The 23,336-nt window shown below is 34.9% G+C and overlaps 2 protein-coding genes and 1 long non-coding RNA gene across 5 annotated transcripts in view; all 3 read left to right on the top strand.

The window, feature by feature from the left end:
* Window positions 1-2,580, top strand: part of LOC115239916 (cilia- and flagella-associated protein 52) — a 15,248-nt gene extending 12,668 nt beyond the window's left edge. The window contains exons 6-11 of the mRNA XM_029814776.1: window positions 92-264; window positions 349-497; window positions 763-908; window positions 1,211-1,362; window positions 1,654-2,204; window positions 2,321-2,580. Of these exons, the coding sequence (XP_029670636.1) occupies window positions 92-264; window positions 349-497; window positions 763-908; window positions 1,211-1,362; window positions 1,654-2,204; window positions 2,321-2,580 (1,431 nt within the window). The remainder of the gene's footprint in view (window positions 1-91; window positions 265-348; window positions 498-762; window positions 909-1,210; window positions 1,363-1,653; window positions 2,205-2,320) is intronic.
* Window positions 2,581-6,648: 4,068 nt separating this feature from the next.
* LOC115239974 lies at window positions 6,649-12,373 on the top strand. Of its 3 annotated transcripts, none has more exons than XR_003884710.1 (3): window positions 6,649-7,007; window positions 9,292-9,340; window positions 12,259-12,373. It is a non-coding gene; the product is annotated as an uncharacterized LOC115239974 (long non-coding RNA). The 3 variants fall into 3 exon arrangements; XR_003884709.1 differs by having other exon boundaries at window positions 9,292-9,370; XR_003884711.1 differs by lacking the exon at window positions 12,259-12,373 and adding an exon at window positions 11,993-12,087 and having other exon boundaries at window positions 9,292-9,370.
* A 473-nt stretch (window positions 12,374-12,846) lies between these two features.
* Window positions 12,847-22,423, top strand: LOC115239973 (protein daughterless-like). The gene is made up of 9 exons (XM_029814869.1): window positions 12,847-12,982; window positions 14,983-15,141; window positions 15,906-16,022; window positions 16,259-16,376; window positions 19,254-19,389; window positions 19,660-19,746; window positions 21,378-21,508; window positions 21,609-21,799; window positions 21,889-22,423. The coding sequence occupies exons 1-9, from the start codon at window positions 12,959-12,961 to the stop codon at window positions 21,931-21,933; spliced, it is 1,008 nt and encodes a 335-aa protein (XP_029670729.1). The 5' UTR covers window positions 12,847-12,958; the 3' UTR covers window positions 21,934-22,423.
* Window positions 22,424-23,336: the final 913 nt, after the last annotated feature.

Here is a 23,336-nt window from a genome sequence, read left to right as displayed (position 1 = left end):
AAAAATAAAAAAAAAAAAAAAAAAAAAAAAAAAAAAAAAAAAAAAAAAGGGAGTGCGCGTACGAGATTATAGTTATCATTTTTTTTATCAGCATCAAGCGGAAAACGTATGCAGCGCCGTGACATCCATGGTTCTGTATTTAAACGAATTTGTGCTGGTCGGGACAGCCTGGTGCGAAATCTATCAGATTCAGCTGTCAAATTTTCACATACGTCTACTTGTCACTTCTCACACCAGTTGCATATACAGCGTCGCGTTTCCGCGGTAAGAACGTTGAATTTTGCAACCATACATATGTATATTATCGGCTGACAAATGCGATCAATTAATGACACTTTAATGTCGCAGCGTCCGTTCAGATATATTTGCGACAGGTAGCAAAAACGATGTCAGGCTGTGGCAGCTGGAAAAGCAAAAAGAAACACTTCGTATCACCGTAGCGAATTTCGTTTGTTCCAGTTTACAATTTGCATGCGATGATCAAGTGCTGTTTTCTGGTACACATATATTAGTTTTGAAAATAATTTCAAAGATTCTATATAATATATAATTGTTGGAGAATTTATTCACATATTATTTTTCATATTAATTATCTTATATTATAATCTTAATGTATATGATCTCTTTTTTTCAAAAGTCTATCTTTGCATACATTTCAAAATAGTTGCAATTTACTGTACGTATAATAACGCAGCGTGTACGATGCGTATCGCCGTGTACCTATACTATGGCAAAAGAATTCTTACATTTCATGCTTTTTAGCTTGGAACGACGGTACAATAAGAGCATTCGCGTCGCACAACGGACAGTTGCATTTCGCCATTCACAACGCCCATACAAAAGCCGTATCCACGGTCGCGGTCACGAACGATGGTGTGACACTTATTAGCGGTGGTTGCGACGGCCAGGTGATTTATTATTACGCTTTCTCTAAAAAAATGCCATTTTCATTTTAAAAACTAGTCGATTACCGATTTATGCAAACTTCGATAATTTATATAAGACATTTTCCATACATATTTGTGTGTGTAATTGTGATTTATTTCACCTCTATGAGAAAATTAATATGTTTATATTATTTATTGTACGTCCATATAAATTTTGTTTGCATTTTTAAAGCATAATGATGAAACTAACCGCGCTTTATCAAGAGTGTATTATTTGCTCGAGTATATTTTAGCGTACAATGAGAAATTTATTCGATTTTCAGGTGCGAATATGGGAGATAAAAACCGACGTGCAGCGATTGATTAGTATACTGAAGGAACATCGGGGACCGATAACATCTTTGCACATCTCGAAGAATAATGAGGATCTAATTAGTTCAAGTACAGACGGCACATGTGTCGTCTGGGATTTAACGTAAGAATTTTTTCTAAAAGCGTAAGATTAATAAAAATCAGAATATATATAGCCACCATTAATTTTTTCATACATTTTTTCATGCAGAAAAGTTTCTTATGTGTGATCAACAACTTCATCTAAAACAAAATCTAATAAGAAAATAAACGTTTCTTTATCTCTCTCTTTTGCATTATTCTAATTAATTATGATTATAAAATATAAGTTTAATAATAAAATAAATCTAGGTATATTATATCAGGTAAATAGATTTTTAGAAAGGAATAAAAAAATGATTTTCTTCCAAATTAGACGTCACGCTAGGAAACATACTCTCATGGAAAACACGATGTTTATGATGGCGCAATTCACACCAGACAGTATCCAGATTTTGACTTGCGGCACGGATCGAAAGATCTCTTACTGGGAAACTCTGGATGGCTCGTTGGTTCGAGAAATTGAGGGTTCCAACGTTGGAACGTTAAACTGCGTGGACATCAGTCCCGACGGTCGGTATTTCGTCACCGGATCCAACGATTGTATTGTTAAGATCTGGGAGTATGATAGTGCGGATCTCCTTTATGTCGGTATTTCCCACGCGGCGATAATTACCGGGTGTAAATTCAGCGCGGACGGCAAGTATATAGTGACAATTAGCGCCGATGGAGCGATTATAATTTGGAAATATCCATCCGAAATGTTGGAGGATTCAAAGTCTATGGGTGAAACAAAAAGAACAGCTAGCTCTATACATAGCTCACGAAACGAGGAGAAATTATCTCTGCAAAAAGCAAAAGGCGATAAAGAAGTCGCAGCGGATCAAACTGTACGATCTTCCAAAAAATCTACTTCATCATGTACAAGTAAAAATTACATTATATTATTGAATATATATATATATAAGTTGGAACAATACAGATTTTACAGCATTAAGCGCTGTGGAATTTATGTATGCTAATTCAATAATCGTATTTTTCAGGTGGTGATCGAAAGCAGCTATCAGTTGTTTCCGATCATAGTAAAGGATCTAAAAAGGAAGCTCACGAGAAAAAGATACCCATATGTAAATGTACATCATTAAGATCAGCAAGCTCTAAATCAAGTGCAGGCACATCGAACAAATGTCGATGTAAAGACACAAAGACTGATGAATCATCTAGTAAAGTAAAGACGATGGAACAATTAAAAGAATCTTCAGATGTGCACAGCAGAAAATTCATTAAATCAAATAATGCATGAAACGATAAACATAAAACTAATTAATTTATCAGAGATTTTAATATGTCATTATTGAGAAAATAAATTTAATAACATAAAAACTAGGTTCTTGATCATATAATTATATCACAAATACAGAAGGAGAGAGAGTTATATCACAATAAGCTGTATGTTAAATTACATATGTATATACATATATTTGTATATTATCCTTTTAATGGTAAAAAATATATAATACGTTCGGATTATGTAACGCCACTCAAACGTGTTAAAGATTTATCGATGAAATCAACAATTGATGCGCGATTTAGATTTTGTCTATGCATTTATCGACAATAATTTTTTAATAGCATCTAAAGACGAAACGCAGCATTACGAGCATCTGAAGACTTAAAGGCTTAAATGAATACGGCGTTGTAATTAACCTGGCAAAGTGCATTTTTGGCGAAGTGCATTTTTAGCAAGATTACATTCTCGCTACTCGGTTATACTGTAAACGCATATGAGATTAAACTCTTATTGTTAGCCGAGCGCGTCGAAGCTATCGTGAAATTTCCAAAGCCTGTAATTGTAAAACAACTTTGAAGGTTTTTAGGGTAGATTTATATTTTTTTGATAAATTTTTATCAATGATTTATACTTGGAGCCGCTAAAATTCTCTACAGCCATTGAACGAGTTGTTCAAAGGTTCTAAAAAGGACAATGCGCCTATAACGTGACGGGATAAAACATTAAATTCATTGAATCCGAGGGGGCTCTTGCAAATGCTACGATATTATCTTAACCGGTACCGGACGTGTCATCATCGTAGATGCATCCGATTACGCGATCGGAGCAGCGGTGCAACAATTCGTAGATAATGCATAACAATTTTTAGAATTCTTCACAAAATCTTTATCTCCTTCTCATCGTCAGCAAAAATACAGCGCGTATGACCGCGAACTATTGGCAATATATAGCATAGTTAAACGCTTCAGAAACGCCGTGGAAGGTTGAAATTTTAGCATTTCTTCGAAACATAAACCGTTAATATTCGCTTTTAATCAGAGCCTCGATAAATGTTCGCTACCACAATTGCGTTATCTCTATTATATATCTCTGTTATCTCTAATTATATATCTCTATTATATTATAATCTCAATTTACAAGGGATATTCGACATATCAAAGGCCTCGATAATGATGTAACCGATGCATTATCTCGTCTTGAAAGAATCTCGAAAACTGTCGACCACCAAAACAGCGCGTATGACCGCGAACTATTGGCAATATATAGCATAGTTAAACGCTTCAGAAACGCCGTGGAAGGTTGAAATTTTAGCATTTCTTCGAAACATAAACCGTTAATATTCGCTTTTAATCAGAGCCTCGATAAATGTTCGCTACCACAATTGCGTTATCTCTATTATATATCTCTGTTATCTCTAATTATATTATAATCTCAATTTACAAGGGATATTCGACATATCAAAGGCCTCGATAATGATGTAACCGATGCATTATCTCTCGTCTTGAAGGAATCTCGAAAACTGTCGACCACCAAACTCTCGGATCTGCGCAAAAAAACGACAACGAGTTACGCGAAATTCTCGGATCCAAAACGAGCGACGTTTTCGTTTTAAGACCATATGTGCCGGAACCCCTGCGGTGTAATATTTTCAATTCTTTGCATGGACTTTCACATACAGGTATGCACAGGAACTAATAACAAAACGTTTTGTTTGGCCATCGATCAACAAAGACAGAAATTGGACGCGACAATGCATTGCATATATGCATCAGGTTCGACTTTCTCTATTTTTTATTGTACGTTTTCTTTTTGAAACAATGGTCGAGACGATCGGATACACTCGTTCAAGTTTCTATTAGGGAAAAAAATAAAAGTGAAAGTTCTTTCATTAATTACAGACAACTTACGGACATCACAGCTGATAAAAATGCTAATAGAAATGGAAAAGAAGTATTACGAATAAAATTTTATACTCTATAAGCGATATAAGAAAAGCCAAAATCGATGCAGAATCAGTGGAAGATTTTGTTAATTAAAAGATTATCTAAATAAAACCAATTGTGACAAAAATCAAATTAGATTCTTTAAAGATTGGTTGTATTAGCCTCCACAGAAATTAACTTAGCGACTCAAAACAATACGCAAATTGTTATCGGACTCTATTAAAACCACCGATACAAGCAAAAGCTCGAATATAAAACATAAAGAAAAAATAATAATTCAGAAAATATAAAATAAACCTTAATGTCTAATCAAACAGAGATTTGCTTATAAATAATTCTACAATCATGCAACAAAAAATATAGCAAGTAATTATTTATAAATTAAATCAAAAAATATTGCTATATTTTATATGAAAAGTTAATTTTTTTGCTTAGCAAATTCGTGAACAAGATATATCTGAAAATAAAGCAGAATAAAAAAAAGCTTCACAGTGCCACTAATTCTCTCTACATTGTTTTTGAAATAATCTTCCAAAAGTACACAAACTACCACGATAGTAGAAAATTTATAGCAGTATTCCAAAGCATAGCATCGTGTATACGTCACGTCTTGAATAATATTGTATCAGCCGAGTCGAATGCTTCAAAGTGGCGAAGAATCGAGGATTTATTATTGCATATTGATCAACATCCAGAGGCGAGATATTATGCGATCAACGAGAGAGCGATGAAGATTTTACTGCGGATTCTTCAGAAGATTAAGGATGATCGAATCAAATAGCGACAATAGAAATGTCGAAATTACACCGCGAAGTAGTTTCTGTATTCATATAATCAACTTTATAGTAAGTTTAATTAGACGAATTTTTAGATATTTTGCTGTTATACATAATGTTAAAAAAATATTATGAAATTATTCTCTTTGTTTCAAATAGTGAATATAAAGAATGCTACCAAAGATCTAGCAAAAGTCTAACAAACGAAAGAATTTATTCATATTTGCTTAAAATTCTCAGAAAACTTAAACTTATTGAAACTGATTGTGAGATCAATGATGTAATGTATAATGATATCTACAATGTATATATGTTATTGAGCTATTTTTTATGTGAATTTAGATTTATTTATATTTTTAATTCTATTATATATAATATAGGATGTTCCATTGGAAGTTGTTGAAATTAATCAGCTGTCATTTTTAAACGCACATAAGGAGCAGAAAAAGTGTCTTCTAATAGAGAACATTTTTATTTACATATGGACTAAAGACAATTGGAAATATTATTATTATTCAATAAACGTTTATAAAAAAACGACAATCTCTTTTATTGATATACATATTCGAAGTGCGTACAATCAGAATTGAAATAGAAATCAAGTTTCTTTTGGAAACTATAAAAACTTTGCATAACATCTCAATACCTCGCACAGCGAAGAAACTATCGAATTACTCGCATATTTAAGTGAAATAAATTGTTTTTTAATAACAAAAATTCCAATTTTTTTTTAATTAAAAAATATTTCAGTAAATACTTCATAAAGTAAAAGAAAAAATATTTCATTAAATATTATATACCCTTTAGTATTACGTATATATTTTATAATAAGCAAACATTCTCATATTTGACATAATAAATTATTTTTAATCAAATATGTACTTTTTTAAAGTATTTAAATAATTAATATATGTTATTAATTGTATAGAGAAAAGAAATTTATAAATTAGTTCTCTAAAGTAAGAAAAAATAGAACTAAAATAAAATTTTTATCCATATCCAAAAATAATTATAATCAATTCTAGGTATATATAGAATTATACACGTATACACACATAATTTTTTATTTATTTGAAAAGATACATGCTTAATTAAAATAAATATGTGTTTAAAATTAATTAATAATTATGTACTATATTGTAAAAAGCGTACATCTTTTTTAAAACACAAAAATTATATTAAATAAAAAAAATTTGTTGCCGGCTCGGTAGGAAAGAGACAGAAAACAGTATATCTGTTTTCTTCTACTATCCGAAGCTAACCGAGCTCACATGTACGCGGTTTTCGCTTGTGTGCGTTATCCCTTCCATCACAGTTGCTCGCGTCTCAATTCTGGCATCACTCGCGGTACTCTCGGTAGTCGCGCGTAGGCATCATTCGGAGTCGTTTCGTTTCGTCGCGTCAGTCTCCGTGATTCTTCCGTACGTGCCGAGTCTGGTTTTCTTTAGCCGGTTCTTCAGGATACCGTGTATACCGAGCTACCCGTGGGTCTCGAGCGATACTCTTCCGCGACGTAGACGGGAGTTGCGAAGTTCCCCTTAGCAAAGTTATACAATTCTTTTATCACCCCGGGAAGGCGTTAAATTTCGCCGACTGTTCTTTATCTTCTTCATCTTGCTCCGTGTGATCCGCGTGTGACGGAATTGGCGTATCGTCGATCTCAACCCTTGAATACTCAGCCCCCGCTGCCAACATGTTTCCCTATGACAACTATAAGATGGTAAGTTTAGTGAAAATGTCAAGTTTCTCGATTATATCTACTCGTATACCTTGGTGCCCCCGAAACGATCGATCAATAGATTCATTCATGTCGCATGCACTTTTTTTGCATAGCTTCTTACATTATTCTTTTTCTAATCTTGAAGAAATTGCGCTCCTATTTTATCCCGGTTTAAATGTAGTGTATATAGAGAAAAAAAGGAGGAAGGAATTGAATAAAATAATAGATCTACAATTTGGAATTAAAGGCACGAATGTGTTCGGTAATTTGCGATAGTATAATTTGCTTTTGATCCGCGACTCTGTTGCAAGGACAATTTTTCCTGGTTTATATAAAATTGGAGAACGCGGGTGTCCATGATGGATGATGGCTGAATAATCAGAGTACGTTAGATGACATCGTTCGCATGGTATCTCGCGATAACGAGCTTTAATTCTTCATATGTAAATGATGGGAACGCATTACCGGATTAGATATTGAATTTTTATTGGTTGCATCCGCGATGTTTTGCGTCATGTTTCGCGTACGTCACGATTTTTCAATCTCTAATATCTAATAGCAATAATTAATTTGTCATAGTCTTACTTTTATTGCGTTAAATTTGAAATTGAAATAAATAAATAAATAAATATATATATATATATATATATATATATATATATATATATATACAATAATAGCAGACGATAATAAGACTGCTTTCTTTTGCATGTGCATCTGTCTTTATTTTTATTTTGTTTACTTAATTCGCTATCTCAGTAATATTGATTTTTACTGCACAGCTGATTTTATTGTTTCTTATGTGTATGAATACTATGTACGGCGGTCAGCTGATATTAACAAACTATAAATGTTGTACGTAAAATATTTAATTTTTTCTTAAATAATAATTTAAATGGTTGATTGATTATTATATTTAAATAGAAATATCAACATAATATTTTTATACATTTAAGAAACAAAGTTTATTTTTGTTTTGATCGCGCGAAGAAGTTTTGTGGAAATAAATTTATTTATTTTATCTGTCAGCAATAACAGATGACAGATCACGTATATAAATGTAGTTACGAGCCTGAGGGTGCGAATTCTACAATACAAAAATTTGAAGCTGCAATAGTTTTTGAGTTATAAGCGATCAAAGTTTGCCAATGATATCGCACGCTCAGATCCGTAACTACACATACACGCGTACCGATTTATGTCATCTGTTATTGATTTTAGGAATCAGATAATATTGATTTTTACTGCATAGCTGATTTTATTGTTTCTTATGTGTATGGATATTATGTACGACGGTCAGCTGATATTAATGAACTATAAATGTTGTACGTAAAATATTTAATTTTTTCTTAAATAATAATTTAAATGGTTGATTGATTATTATATTTAAATAGAAATATAAACATAATATTTTTATACATTTAAGAAACAAAGTTATTATTGGCAAACTTTGATCATTTATAACTTAAAAACTATTGTAACTTTGATATTTCTGTATTAAGATCTTTTTATTCCATTTTGCCTCTAGAATACGCTATTAAAATATTGTACGGAGATTGTGAGACACCCTGTATATCAGTTTACTGATACTGATGTCAAATGACATATTGTATATTGATATTTTTAAAACGCGAATAAAATTTTAGTTTATCGCGCTTGACACGAGAAATAGAATCATCACGGCGCGACGAACATTTTTGCCTTCTGCTCGTCTTTGCTATAAAGATTGACGGCATTAATTGGATCGAGAAGGACGATTTAATCTTAGATTTTTATTGCTCGCATTGCACAAGGATAACTCGTGTGTACGTGTAGCCGTTTAACGGCATCGTACCGATCTTCTCTCCGCCGTTCCTCTCTCACGTCTACTGAATTAATGATTATTCTCGCTACGATTCGCGACATCGCTTGGTCGATCGGTGTCGTAATAGCCGACTGGATCCTATCGTAAGATCAATGGAGATGCGCTATAATACAATACGCAAAGGTGTCGTAAGAGCGGAGATACAACGCCGTGTCTGGGCAATAAACGATGAATGGTAGTCGCGAATAGTCGCGATTACAGCATAATTTTCGCTGTTACATCAGAAATTGAAATAATGAAATGTGGGAGTCGATGGCAAAAGGCTTTTACAAAGCTTGCAAAATGGCGGCGACGAAAATCATATACTCGCCGCAATCATATCCGCGTCGATTTACCGCGTGTTAACCCCCGAAATCGATCAAATTTTTTAATTTTTTAATTCTCATAATAATATGAATATTTGCCTATTGTTTGTTGCAGTATAACTCGAATGAATTTGGACAGGACTCGCCAAGATACACGTTACAAGGTACCCTTTACGCAGACTCTCACTATATCGGTAAGCGAGAGAGAAAACGATTTCCAATATATTAATAAAATAAGAAAAATTGAGATCAATCTCGACTTTAATAATTTCGATAAAAAAGAATGAAATTTTTTGTGTTGTATGTGAATTGTTGTATGAATCATCTCGTTGTTCTTCAAATAAGTAAGCACCACGAATAATAACGGATGAAAATGGAGCACGTAACAACGGATTCGCGCATTATCTCAATTATTAATTTTATGAAAATAATTATGAAATAGATTATTAATTTATATATCTGCTAATCGATATCAACTTGGATATAATTAAACAAAATAGTGATAGCAAAACTCCGGAAGATTCGATAGATCGATCGTTATCTGGAAATCAGTAGCCGGCATGGACATATTATGTATATATAATATACGTATACACGATATATATATATCATTTGAAAATCGCATAACGATCCGAATAAATCAATAAATGATAAAAGAGGTTTTACAAGAGCGTTAATATTCAACTGTTTAACATTTGTTCGTAAAATTTGCCGTTCTGCCTGTCGCATAAAAACAATAAAAATCTCGGTATTTGTGCACGGCTTGCGACTTTGCGGGTATATCCAACATTAAAACAAATTTCACGAAAAACTTTGTCGATTAAATATTGCCAATAAAAGCAATTTCCCGGTGTTTGCTGCGAAATGCATTACTTTGTTATTTATACGACACTTATTAAAGCTCTGGCATCTTAGTAGCGTTATCTTAATAATTTTTCCGTCACAGAAAATCGCTTCTCTTTGATGCACGTGATACTTTGTTGCGATACTCGTTAATATCGATTTATCGCTCTAAATTGATTTACTTGTAGAATCTTGCGCGTTGTCGAAATAATGATCGTGAACCGCGCGAGTCGCTCCGAATGGTCTACATATTAATCGAAGCTACATCTTTAGCTTTAGAGATGCAATTGCGGCTTTGTACATTATAATGGATTTTTGAAAAATAATTGTCATCTCGTAACACAGGTGCAGCATAATATCATCATGCTCTACGTCTCGCGAATATATGTCATAGATTCTTCAGAGAATTTGTTGTGTGATGAAAAATCATACATATGCCTAAATTAAAATTTATTATTAAATTAATATACCGAATTTAATATTTTTAACAAAAATAAAAAGGCATTTTATTTCACTGTCAATGAAAGAAAGGAAGAGACAGAAAAATCACGAGTTAAATATTAAGGAATAAAAATGTAGTACGCAATTAGTCATTAAAAAAAAAAAAAAATGTATGTGCAAATAATTACAGAAAAAAAAATTATACGCTTAAATATTCAAATATTCAATATAATATAAATGATGATAGATCTATAAAATTGGCAAAGTTGTCATCACGAGGGTTCGTTATTATGGACCAGATGAAAAAAGTAGCAGTTTAAGTGCGCTATCGAAATATGTATCGACGCTCGTGGTATCCGATAGCTGACCGGAACGGCTTATAAATGAGAGGCTCTGCCCTCCTCTTGTCGTGAGGGGAGCGAAAAAGTTTTATCAGACATCGAACACCGGTAGTTGGTAGGAATGCCCGAGTAGTTTCCGTTTTCTCGTTGAGAAGCACCCGATATGGAAATTATATCAAGCAAATGTCAATATTAAGGAATACGTTCCCGAAGCTTATTGCTGTTATTTTCAACTGAAATAATGACCTGCGCCGGATACCGTGTTTATTGGACCTTATATCGGGTGTGTGCTTTACCGCAGAACGATGCCGAGACTCTTAGGGCCGGTTGTTCCAACTTCTTGATAGATTTACCCGTCAATCACCCATTAGATAAATATCAGTATAAATAGAGACCTTAATACGATGGTTGGAATAAAGAATAGAATTACTTTTTGATAATAACAATTTAACCCACAGATAAACTTTACAATAGATGAAACAACAATTATTGATATACTAATATCTACTAAACTATCTACCAAAAAGTTGGAACAACTGGCCCCTAGTGAGATGTTAGATGCGAAATTTTCGACTCGTCGAAAGTCCGGCAAAGTTGTATCATATCGCGTCTAGAGGAAGGGGGAGGGGGGTACTCGTTCTTGAAATAATCACTGCGGGAAAGGAACGACATCGTTATTTGATTAGGAAGTTTGGCGCGCCACGTTTTCAAAGCAGATCGTCGTGCTTTAATTGACTGGAATTTTACAAACATAATGAAGCGATTGCAATGCGTCGCTTTTACTTCTGACGAACAAAAAATTTGGTTAAACCTCGCGCGACGATGTATTTTAAACTCGATTCGAACGCCCATTATTCGGCCACGTGCGCGATGTTCTTTGCTCACCGAATGACACCGAGTGCCGTATTATTTGTTATTTCCCGCTCGGATGATGTAGAAACTAATAATCGACGAGGCTCTATCGACATTCCATAAATCAATTACATCAAGCGAAGAAGAACTTTTACAGGATTCACAAAAGCGACTTTTCCTGTTAAAAAGAGAAAAGAAATTTTCGAAAGATCTACAATAATACTTATAATTGCATATAATTTGGAATGCATCGATTATTTAAATCTCGGATATTCGGACAAGCAACAATCGGATGACATATGATTGATCGAATCCGCACCTGTTTTTTTTTTATCGCAGACAGCAATATCGCAGGAACCGGTTCTGAAGATGCGCGGACAGGTAGCGGTGGTATTCAACCTTTATACAGTGGATATGCACCCCCTCAACTGGCGCAGCCAACCTACCCAAAGAGAAAAGAAATTTTCGAAAGATCTACAATAATACTTATAATTGCATATAATTTGGAATGCATCGATTATTTAAATCTCGGATATTTGGACAAGCAACAATCGGATGACATATGATTGATCGAATCCGCACCTGTTTTTTTTTTTTTATCGCAGACAGTAATATCGCAGGAACCGGTTCTGAAGATGCGCGGACAGGTAGCAGTGGTATTCAACCTTTATACAGTGGATATGCACCCCCTCAACTGGCGCAGCCAACCTACCCAATGCATCTACCTCACCCCAGGGTGGTAAGTAATTTTTCTTCTATCTTTCTCTTTTTTATTTAGCTTCTCCTTTTTCCCCCTTTCTATCTCAACTACCTTCCGGTCGCGATCAAATCCGAAGAAACAATCTATCACGCGTGATTTGGCTGTTGGTTTCTCCGGAGTTACTATCGTGAAAACAACGTCTCTGGAACTTCTTAACAGACACAGAATATTCATTTTCCCAGGATTTTCTCTGTCGTTGAACATGTGAGTCGGACGAGGAAGTCGACAGATTAAAACCTAAGCGAGCGACCTAATCTTGGTGCTCCGAAAGATCAATATACCTCTCGAGCGGCGTGTTCCCCCCGTCCCGAAAGTTATAAAGTTTGACGAAACCTTGAACGCATCATCGATGTTGTGTCGGATAAAAATTTGATCGATGATAAAAAATTGATTTTTTCGAATTTGAAAGACTTGTACCTTTTTTTTTTATCGCAGACAGTAATATCGCAGGAACCGGTTCTGAAGATGCGCGGACAGGTAGCAGTGGTATTCAACCTTTATACAGTGGATATGCACCCCCTCAACTGGCGCAGCCAACCTACCCAATGCATCTACCTCACAACCCCAGGGTAAGTAATTTTTCTTCTATCTTTCTCTTTTTTATTTAGCTTCTCCTTTTTCCCCCTTTCTATCTCAACTACCTTCCGGTCGCGATCAAATCCGAAGAAACAATCTATCACGCGTGATTTGGCTGTTGGTTTCTCCGGAGTTACTATCGTGAAAACAACGTCTCTGGAACTTCTTAACAGACACAGAATATTCATTTTCCCAGGATTTTCTCTGTCGTTGAACATGTGAGTCGGACGAGGAAGTCGACAGATTAAAACCTAAGCGAGCGACCTAATCTTGGTGCTCCGAAAGATCAATATACCTCTCGAGCGGCGTGTTCCCCCCGTCCCGAAAGTTATAAAGTTTGACGAAACCTTGAACGCATCATCGATGTTGTGTCGGATAAAAATTTGATCGATGATAAAAAATTGATTTTTTCGAATTTGAAAGACTTGTACCCGATAGTTTTCGCGAACTTGTTCGCATTGTCGCGATTATACTGTCGCGGTTGTAGATAATTCAGTTTGATTGGGAATTGCTGTTGCAAACTTTTATTCGATCAACGGGAAATTGGAAAAAGACGAAGACGGTTGTTTGAGATGCACTTATCGCAGACAAGATTCGGAATTTCGTTGCATAATCGAGCGAAAACATTCTTCGACAAATACACAAACTTTTCGGGGGTTTATCGTTTCGTTTGATGGCTTTCCGAAGAATATGATAAGTTGCGATCGAGGAGCTTTGCGTGGAGATAAATGCTCTAAATTTCGCCCAAGGATTCGCTCTCGAAGCGCGCTCCGAGGTCATCTCGAGATGAGACGCGCGTCGTTTTTTAATCGGTCGGCTATTACTCTCCGATTTAACGGCGTTGATTTTAATCCTTTTCATTTGACTGTGATTCGCCGTGACTAGCTGGCGGACTCCTTCTGGCCGTCTTATTTTGGACCACCCAGTTGACTGTCGCGTGCTCACGACAGGAGAGAGACGAAGATTAGACTTTTATGAACGAGTTTTGAGTAGGTGCGAGAGAGCGCTATACGCGAGAGAATAGTGCTCGGCGTATCCGATATCAAAGCTGATCAAAGTGATCCATTATGATCAGCGAGAGAAAGAAGAAGAGAGATAAAGAGAGAGAGAGACAAACGTATTTAAAGAAATCGTACAAAATGTCGAGAATCGCGTAGCTTCTCGCTCGAGCCTTCTTATTACTGGGATCTTTATCGTTTGTAGCTACAGGAGAGATAAATCAAACTCGGTTTCACGCGTTTGCTCGCTCGTTTGTTCTCAGAGTAGGCATTTCCTTGGAAATTCTGTCATCGGAAATCCCCCAACATCTTACAAAATCTTTCCAATGATAAAACGAAGATAAAGATTAAGATATAATAACACTGTTGCGTGAAGCAAATTGTTGCACGTCGATAGTCGGTATATCGTTGTCGTGTTTCACAAATCCTCAAGTTACCAAGTTTCCACGACGAAGATAGAAATACTGAACACGTAAATTCAACAATTAATTACCAAAGACATGTATGTTCACCAAAACACGTCGCAACATTCACACTTTGCCGCAAGAACCAAGCTTGGAACTATTTGCGCTCGGCGATTTCAGGCATACTCGGCGATGTCGCCGTATGGATTTGCAGCACCGATTCTGGGCAATGACCAGTGCGGCTTTCCAGTCGTCAATGTCGATATTCCGGGATAACCGCGATCGCAACGAACAGCGGCACAAGGGCGTCGTCCCTGGCATCGTTGCAATATAGCCATAGTCCTGATGCATCGCCAACCGCGCATGATACTGTCATGGGTACGTCATGGGTGAGGGGTTGATGACTTAAGGTCATTGCACACAAAATTCAGTAAGAGCGTCTCGTCTAGACGAGATAAACACTTGGATAATCTTGATAATTTAGACACTGAAGCATTTGGCAATCAATAGTTTAACACTCAATGCGATGTTGTATTGTGTGGAGAATTTGGACTTGATAATGTTATACATGAGTTACGACGTTTTTCGCAGATTTTTCCCATGGACCAATCAGTATCCAATTATAGCAGTAATCCACCTATGTCCATCAATTTGCCGCCACCTTTAACCGACTCGATACCAGGTTGGACACCTGGAGCCGCGCCAGTGTCTCCGCATTTTACAGCGGATCCAAATCCTGGTATTCACATGGTACGTATCGAAGTTACTATCTAAATTTTTCTACTAATTTCGATGGATCTTACAAGCAGACAGTCGCAGGATCTTTGCAACGTTATTCCCTTTCGTGTTATTTAAATTTTGCTGATTTCTCCATCACTTTTGTAAGACACACGGGCATATATTGATATATAATTATAATGATATCGTTGAATGGTTCCTGAGACACGCGTATATTCACGCTGCATCAAGTTTGGTCGCTTTAGAAACAATTCTCTTTACACGAATGCTCGAATATCAATCACTTTTTTCCCAATAATATTTCGCGATATATGTATATATACACTAATGCGATACGTCGATAGTATACACATATAAACGACACGCATAATTCTTTTTTTTTCTGGGAGAGGAGGCAGAGAAGATCAAGCGGGAATCATAGTACGAATGAATACAAAAGAATCGAGGCTGCATTATTTTCTTATCACGTTACACTTTCAAGTATATTTGTATAAAGAATTACAATCGCTCTTGGCACATAATCATTTTAGCACTGAAGTCGCACAAATAGCATAATTGCATCGCACCAAGAAATCATCGTTTATGTGCTTTCCTCACGAGCGACTATCTATATATTTATATCCTCCCTTCCCCGCTGTATATAAAAGAATTATTAAGTTTGTCGTGTTCATTTGACATATTTTTGTTCATTCCATTCTGTTTGTTGTGAACGTTGTGTTGACTTGGTTGTTCTTTTTTTTTTTGGTTTTGTTGTTGCGTTGATGTTGTGTATGAAGCTGGTGCCTGAACAGCAGAGGCTAGACGATGCCATCGACGTCCTTCGCGACCTCGGCCCGGTTGATACACACGGTGGGATATACTCGCATATCTCATCATCGCAGCTAGACCCTCTGGTAAGAATTTGAATAATTGCCTTAAAATGAATATCAAAGCAAGTTCCTCTTTTGGTCGATATTACATACGACAAACTTTTTAAGCGCATTGATTAGCTAATTTCTAGAGACTCAAGAAATTTTCTATTTTGCAGCCAATCAGTATGCTTAAAAAATTTGTCCTACGACAAATATAATATTACTCTTTCCTCCTCTCCGCCTTTGTGGTAATATATAATATATGCTACATTTTTCAGACGAGTCCACCTTCTGCAGTAACGGTAACACAATGTCAAGGTTCCTACCCCGGTCTTACGCCCACGCCCAATATAGATGATTCCATTAAAAGAGAAAGATTACCAGTGACGAATGCCGGTAAGTTGATCCTGAAGTGATATTCGAAATGCATATTATGATATAATTTACGATATGGAAAAAAGCCGACTTGTCTTACTTCTTGTCTATTTAAATCATATCTATTGATATATATGTCAGAATTGAGTGGTTCAGGAATTTTCGTAAAAAAGAAAAAAAAGAAGATTAATAAATCAGATAATTGTGGTGCGTTGCAACACTTTCATCACAAGACATTCTATTTTCGCAAGGGAGAGGAAGAAGAGAAGGAGTTTCCAGGTGTTTTGCAACGGAGTCGCGCGGTTGAATAAGGAAATATTAAATAAATCACGCGAAATCTTTGCTATCCGGCGGTCGTGCCTACATTATTCCTGCGAGTACGGTTATCTAGCTCTTCTTTTCTTTTTCCGCTTTGCCGGGTCTGTCTTTTTCAATTTTTTATCATTAAAGCCATTACGTGGACGGGGAGAACATTTGGAATTCTTTTATTACGGTTTAGGAGATCCCCTGTTCCGAAGGAATGCAGAACATTCATGCAGTCTTGGAAACTATTTATGCGTTTTGTATGCGTGGAAATAAATAATTTCTGTGAAAATTATTCTATCGAAAACTGAATAATCCAAAATCTTTTGCACAAAAAATATGTTAAATTACACAAATATTTTTAATATTTCGTTCATAGTCCAGTAGTTTCGATACGCTACTATGTTAAATAAAATCATGATCGCATATTTTTGCATACAATTGTACATCTGATTTATCCGCCGCGATTATCTCACGGAAACTTTTTTTTTAAAGAGACACTCACGGCATATATGTTATGCGACTTAAGGGGATCCAAAAGCTCGTCTGTTTTACCGACCAAAAATTATTATTTTGCACATTGATCTTCTTTTTTTTAGTTGAATAGAATAATAAATCCTTTTCCACGATTTAAGTGCACATCGAAACAAAGATGAGACTTCACGAGTTTATGTTAAAAACGAAGAAAAGCTAAAAAATTACAGTTTTTTTACCGGCTTCTTGCGTCAGGTCGTAACAATATTTGCTTAATATAAAAGTTTTGCAGTTTGTATGCGCAAAATAGAATAACTTCGTCTTCGGAATTGCATGAAAGAATATAGGTAAACGTTTAAAAATGTAATTAGAAACCTAGTAAAAAACATTTCGGTGTGCAAAATTTCGGTGTGCAAAAAGTATGCAAAATATTTTTGTTGATTATAGATATCAACAAATCCTTTTCCATAATTAAAGTATACATAATAACGGAGTGCGGGGTTTATGATTTCATATGAAAAGTGAAAAAAAATTAAAAAATCACAGTTTTGTTATCGGCTTCTGCCGTCAACATTTACTTAATATAAAAAACCTGCAACCTGCACGTGCCTAACAAGTGAACTCCGCACTCGGCATTTTATCAAAGAGTATTAGTGAACTTCGAGAAGTAAGTTTAGAAGCTTTATAAAAAAGATTTTACTATGCAACATTTTGCACACCGAAATGTTTCTCACTAGGCTTTCAAATACATTTTCAAACGTTCACTTATATTCCTTCATGCATTTCCGAGTGGAGAGGTATCCTAGTTTGCACGTACACACCGCAAAACCCTTATATTAAGCAAATATATAATTATTATGGCCGGTAAAACAGGACGGTCCGGCAACACCTCGTGGTCGGCCTACCTGACAGTGAGTTCCGGCGCCCTAAAAAATTACAGTTTTTTTACCGGCTTCTTGCGTCAGGTCGTAACAATATTTGCTTAATATAAAAGTTTTGCAGTTTGTATGCGCAAAATAGAATAACTTCGTCTTCGGAATTGCATGAAAGAATATAGGTAAACGTTTAAAAAATTTTGCACACCGAAATGTTTTTTACTAGGCTTCTAATTACATTTTTAAACGTTTACCTATATTCTTTCATGCAATTCCGAAGATTGTTGATTATAGATATCAACAAATCCTTTTCCATAATTAAAGTATACATAATAACGGAGTGCGGGGTTTATGATTTCATATGAAAAGTGAAAAAAAATTAAAAAATTACAGTTTTGTTATCGGCTTCTGCCGTCAACATTTACTTAATATAAAAAACCTGCAACTTGCACGTGCCTAACAAGTGAACTCCGCACTCGGCATTTTATCAAAGAGTATTAGTGAACTTCGAGAAAGTGAGTTTAGAAGCTTTTTAAAAAAGATTTTACTATGCAACATTTTGCACACCGAAATGTTTCTCACTAGGCTTTCAAATACATTTTCAAACGTTCACTTATATTCCTTCATGCATTTCCGAGTGGAGAGGTATCCTATTTTGCACATACACACCGCAAAACCCTTATATTAAGCAAATATATAATTATTATGGCCGGTAAAACAGGACGGTCCGGCATCCTCTTAATACTTTCGTGGCGAATTATCAGGCAAGAGAGCGTTTAAAGAGATCGGTGGAATCAGAATTGAGCGAAATCACGCAAAGTGCGTTTCCTGCTTCTAATTAAACGCCTTTCACGGTTTCGTGATTAACATAAGACCTATTGCCTAAAATTCAGGGAGGATCGAAGATTGTGATTGCGGTTTTTGGCGAAGGTCGACCGTGTTTCTTCTTTTTCTTTTTCCGGATAGCCTGAGACATTTTTCCTCAGTTACATCAGATAATACGTGAATAAAGTTGCCGTCGAATAATATGCCTTGAAACTTCCTGAAACATGTTTCGCTCCTAGTCACTCTTTTAGATATATGAAAAAAATACTTTTTTTTACAACGAAACACTCTGGACTGATGTGTATTCTACTTGGTTTTCTTTTTATTTCGTAAATTACATGCATATATATTATAGCATAACAATGCAATTGTCTTGTGAAAACTATGCGGCAGTATTAATGAGCAGAATACATCTCCTTAGAAAAGAGAATAGATTTGCTCGTTGGTGATAGCAAGACGAAGCTATCGAGAGGGAAACTTGTAGCGGCAGGTGTAATCTGGGATGACACGGTCGATTCGACGTCGCAGAGAAAAGGGACGAAAAGATCACGCAGATCGTAAGTATTTGAAAAAATTATCGAAACGTTATAACGACAAAAAGTTCCTTTGTCAAAGGATAGATATAAAAAGCGACAGTAATACAAATTGGGAAAAACTGCAGCTACTCGCGACACACATATCAATATATGCTGTTTCATTCAAAAAATCTCAAGATGTATAAAACCTGTGTGTTTGATATGTTATTAATTCGCAATACTTGCTTATACTAATGCTTATACATTCGACTTTCCTTTGCTCTTGAACTAACTTGTTGTGTCTTTGAATAGGAGTTGCTCCAGCGCTCACGAAGACTGCGACAATCCTGATACAAAGCGCGAGGAAGAACGTCGTCAGGCCAAAAACGTGTCTGAAAGGTTAGTGAATACACGCAGTATGCACTTTGTTGCATCTTGATATACAAAAATAATTTCTGTCTCTTCCGTTCTTCTCGTTCCTGTATCCCGATATACGTATGTATATGTCGCTTACGATATGAGCGATACGTGTGTATATCTCTACCGCCGAATATAAGATACGAAACTTCGCTGCATATTCTCTCGGAAAGAATCCCTCTACAAAGTAGTATGCATGTCTAAACGAGATGTTATTCGTGATAAGCAATAAACTACGAGATGTAATAAATTTCACGATTCACAAATGATAAGAAAATATGTGGCATGTTTACGGCTTTGTTATGACACCAAGAATCCTGCAGAACTTCCTTTACACCCGTTGCACTGTACATAAGGCCCGTATTCAGGCGTGAAAATTAAAATGTTTTTGGTTAGAAGAACAAAAATCAAATCAGACAAAAAGATAAAATCTGTTAATAACTCTCGTACATACCTGCAAATCAGTCTCATTTTAATTCATTGTCAGCTGCGGTCCCAAGGCATGCTATTTTTCGTTTAGAATCGTACTTATTTTACATCACTAAACGTTGCATCAAGAATTGCTCACTTGTATAGATTTTTTCCTTAATCATCGCATTTTCTTTATCTTTATTATTATATATCTTCTTCAAATAAAAGAATGTGCAATATTTGTAGACTGATAAATCACTTATATGTTGGTCATATTCATATTATTTAAATTTTTGAACATTACAATCGTCATATTTTTTAAAAATAAAAATTGTTTACCTTGAGACATGTTTCTTCAATAGCGTATAATTAAACATGGTCCGTATTCTACGTATATGTGACATAACAATGCGACATGAATTCTAAAATTCTAATGACAAAAATAAATGACATGTTCTTCTTTGTATCATTTTATGAGATCGGTATGTTCATACATATATACACGGAGACTCACATAATTAACAATTTAATATGTCAAGAATTATGCGTTCATTATTAATCGTTTTGGTCTTTTTTGTTCTGGAATTTTTCATAGATCCTAGGGACCTTTAAACTCTATGCCAAGATTGATCCCTCCCTCTAATCTCCCTAAAGGATAAAGAGGGAGGCAACTTCAAAATTTCAAAAGGGTGCCTATGTAAAATCAATCTACATTATAGGAAACAAGCAATTTTTATCTAATCTTGACATAGATTTAAAAATCTCTGGGATCTATGAAAATGGAGAAAGGAACAATTAAAATTGAGCGCAGTTTTTGAGATATTAAACTATTAACAGTTATGTGGGTTACCCTATGTGTGAATGTGTGTGTATAATTTCAATATCTCACACATGCTTATATAATTGTATTTTTATTAATCAAAAGTTATAATATATATATAATTTTTTTTGCACAATTATATTTCTTTAAAACTTGAGTTGCACTATACTAACATTTTCTATTGTAAAAATATATGAGAAGAAAATTTCTTAAAAGCTTAATGTGCACAATGTGCACAGTGTGTAAGTATACATGGTATAAAAGATGTAACATTATCAAAAGATATAAATTTATTTTATTCCCCAATTTAAAAAGAGAAAAATATTTTTAAGAGGGTAATTTAAATATTGTAAATCTCTAAATTTTTTATCTTTCACAATAGGAAACGTACGAGAGAGTTGAACAAGACTTTTAAAAAACTTGCCAATAAATATAGTGATCAATCTCAAACGAAGCTGAATATTCTCAGCATGGTGGTGGAAATGATAAACAAACTAGAACAACAAGTCACAGGTACGTGTGTCAACTTGGATGTTTATCGTGAGTTGTTGTATCGTATTAATATATGTATTAATATTCATGTGTTTAATTAATATATTCTTTCTTTGTTCAGAACAGCACCCTAGCGTCTCGATAGAAGAGTGGAGAGATTTTTGGTTAGATTTAAGAAGAGAAGAGGAAGCGAAAGAAGAGGAGGAAAGAGCAAGTGATGGCCCTGATTTACCAGGCTATCTTGCAACGCACATAGCATATCCGCATTCTCATTTACTTGCACACTTCCAATCACTCTTCCCCACATTATTTGTAAGATTTTGTTAAAAGTAGAATTCGTTATATATATACATAAATATGTATAACAAAATATTTTACTTAAATATATATCTTTGTTTCAGGGTCCACAATCTTCTCTTCAGCACAATCCACCACAACCACAGTAGCAGAGGTTCAATGGCGGTATTGTTACATCCTTTGTATTTCGTCCCTGCGTGGAAGCTGTCTTTCGCGGTATATTTATTGATGCATCTCTGAAGGATCATCTCTTAGCACGTCGCTAAGAGGATTCTTTATCAACAAGAGCGGATATTTTGTGATAGTCGCCATTTTGAGTAGTTTTACGACTTACCGTCTTATCGGGCAGACGCATCTTTCTGACGACTATAATTATCCAATATTCTTTGTTGTCTTTCCTAATTATTATTAAAGTTACTGAGTTATTTTATAAAAGAAATGTTATTATTTCTCGGCGCGAGTGCTTGTGTGTGAATGGCGGTTGTGTTGCGCGCTTTAATATATATGGAAATCGACTCGCGGACGCAACAGTATCATTCTGTGTTAAGATACATTATAAAATCGATAACAAATTTACGAATATTAATTGCACATCTATATAGAAATTTTTTCTGCTCTCATATAAGTTGTAGAAGTATACAAAAAATTGTGGATATTATTGTAATGTCCTTCATTGGTGGAAAAAAGAAAAGAAGAAAAGAAAACGTAACGATAATTGTACATTGCGATAAACTGTAGAAAGAGCCGTTCACAGACACTGATAAAATATACGATCACATATTTGTATTCGCGAAGGTAATCATGTAAAATAATAATGACAATAAATAGCTCGTAAGTCAGCCTAAGCTAGATACTTGTCGATAGTCGTAGATAGCCAAAGTAAAGCTGAAGAGCATTGATACCGTCCAGAGGGAAGGGGATTCAAATTTCAAATCATCAACCATAAAGACTCCTTCACGCAGACTTTTGAAACGAAATAATTATGCTCTTAATAATGGCGTTATTTTCGAATAAATGCATTTCGAGGATGTACTGGAGGATCAAGGGGTACTGCATTTTCGTTTGATATAACGAGTTGGTTGGGTTCGATAAGGAATCAACTTATATGATTACTGTTAAGTGTAAATAACAATGCAAAAACGTAAGGAATTATTTGTTGCGGTCTAGTTGTGTAAGAGTTCAGTTTTATTGGTACAATTGCGAATTGATAATTATTATATCATGTAAAGTGACTATTAGATATATAATATTGTGTAATAAAAAAGGATTAATGCGTAAGTGGATTGTAGACAATTTTTGTGAATGGGCCTGAAGGATATTGAAACCGATCTCTTTGACCCTATGCGATTAAAAAGAATGCGACTATTAATATTAACGAAATACGAGATGAATATATAAATATATAAACTCTTCTCTTAACAACAGAAAGAAAGAAAATGAGCGAGAGAGTACGAGAGAGAGAGAGAGAGAGAAAGAATGTGATAGAGAGTGAACAAAAAAGAAAAAGAATTGAAAAAGAAAAAGGTACGTAATCATTAGTATATATAATATT

Source organism: Formica exsecta, unplaced genomic scaffold (genome assembly GCF_003651465.1).
Source record: "Formica exsecta isolate Colony F162 unplaced genomic scaffold, ASM365146v1 scaffold4, whole genome shotgun sequence".
Classification (NCBI taxonomy): domain Eukaryota; kingdom Metazoa; phylum Arthropoda; class Insecta; order Hymenoptera; family Formicidae; genus Formica; species Formica exsecta.
Note: the sequence above shows the minus strand (reverse complement) of the source record. Positions and strands in the feature narration are given on the sequence as shown.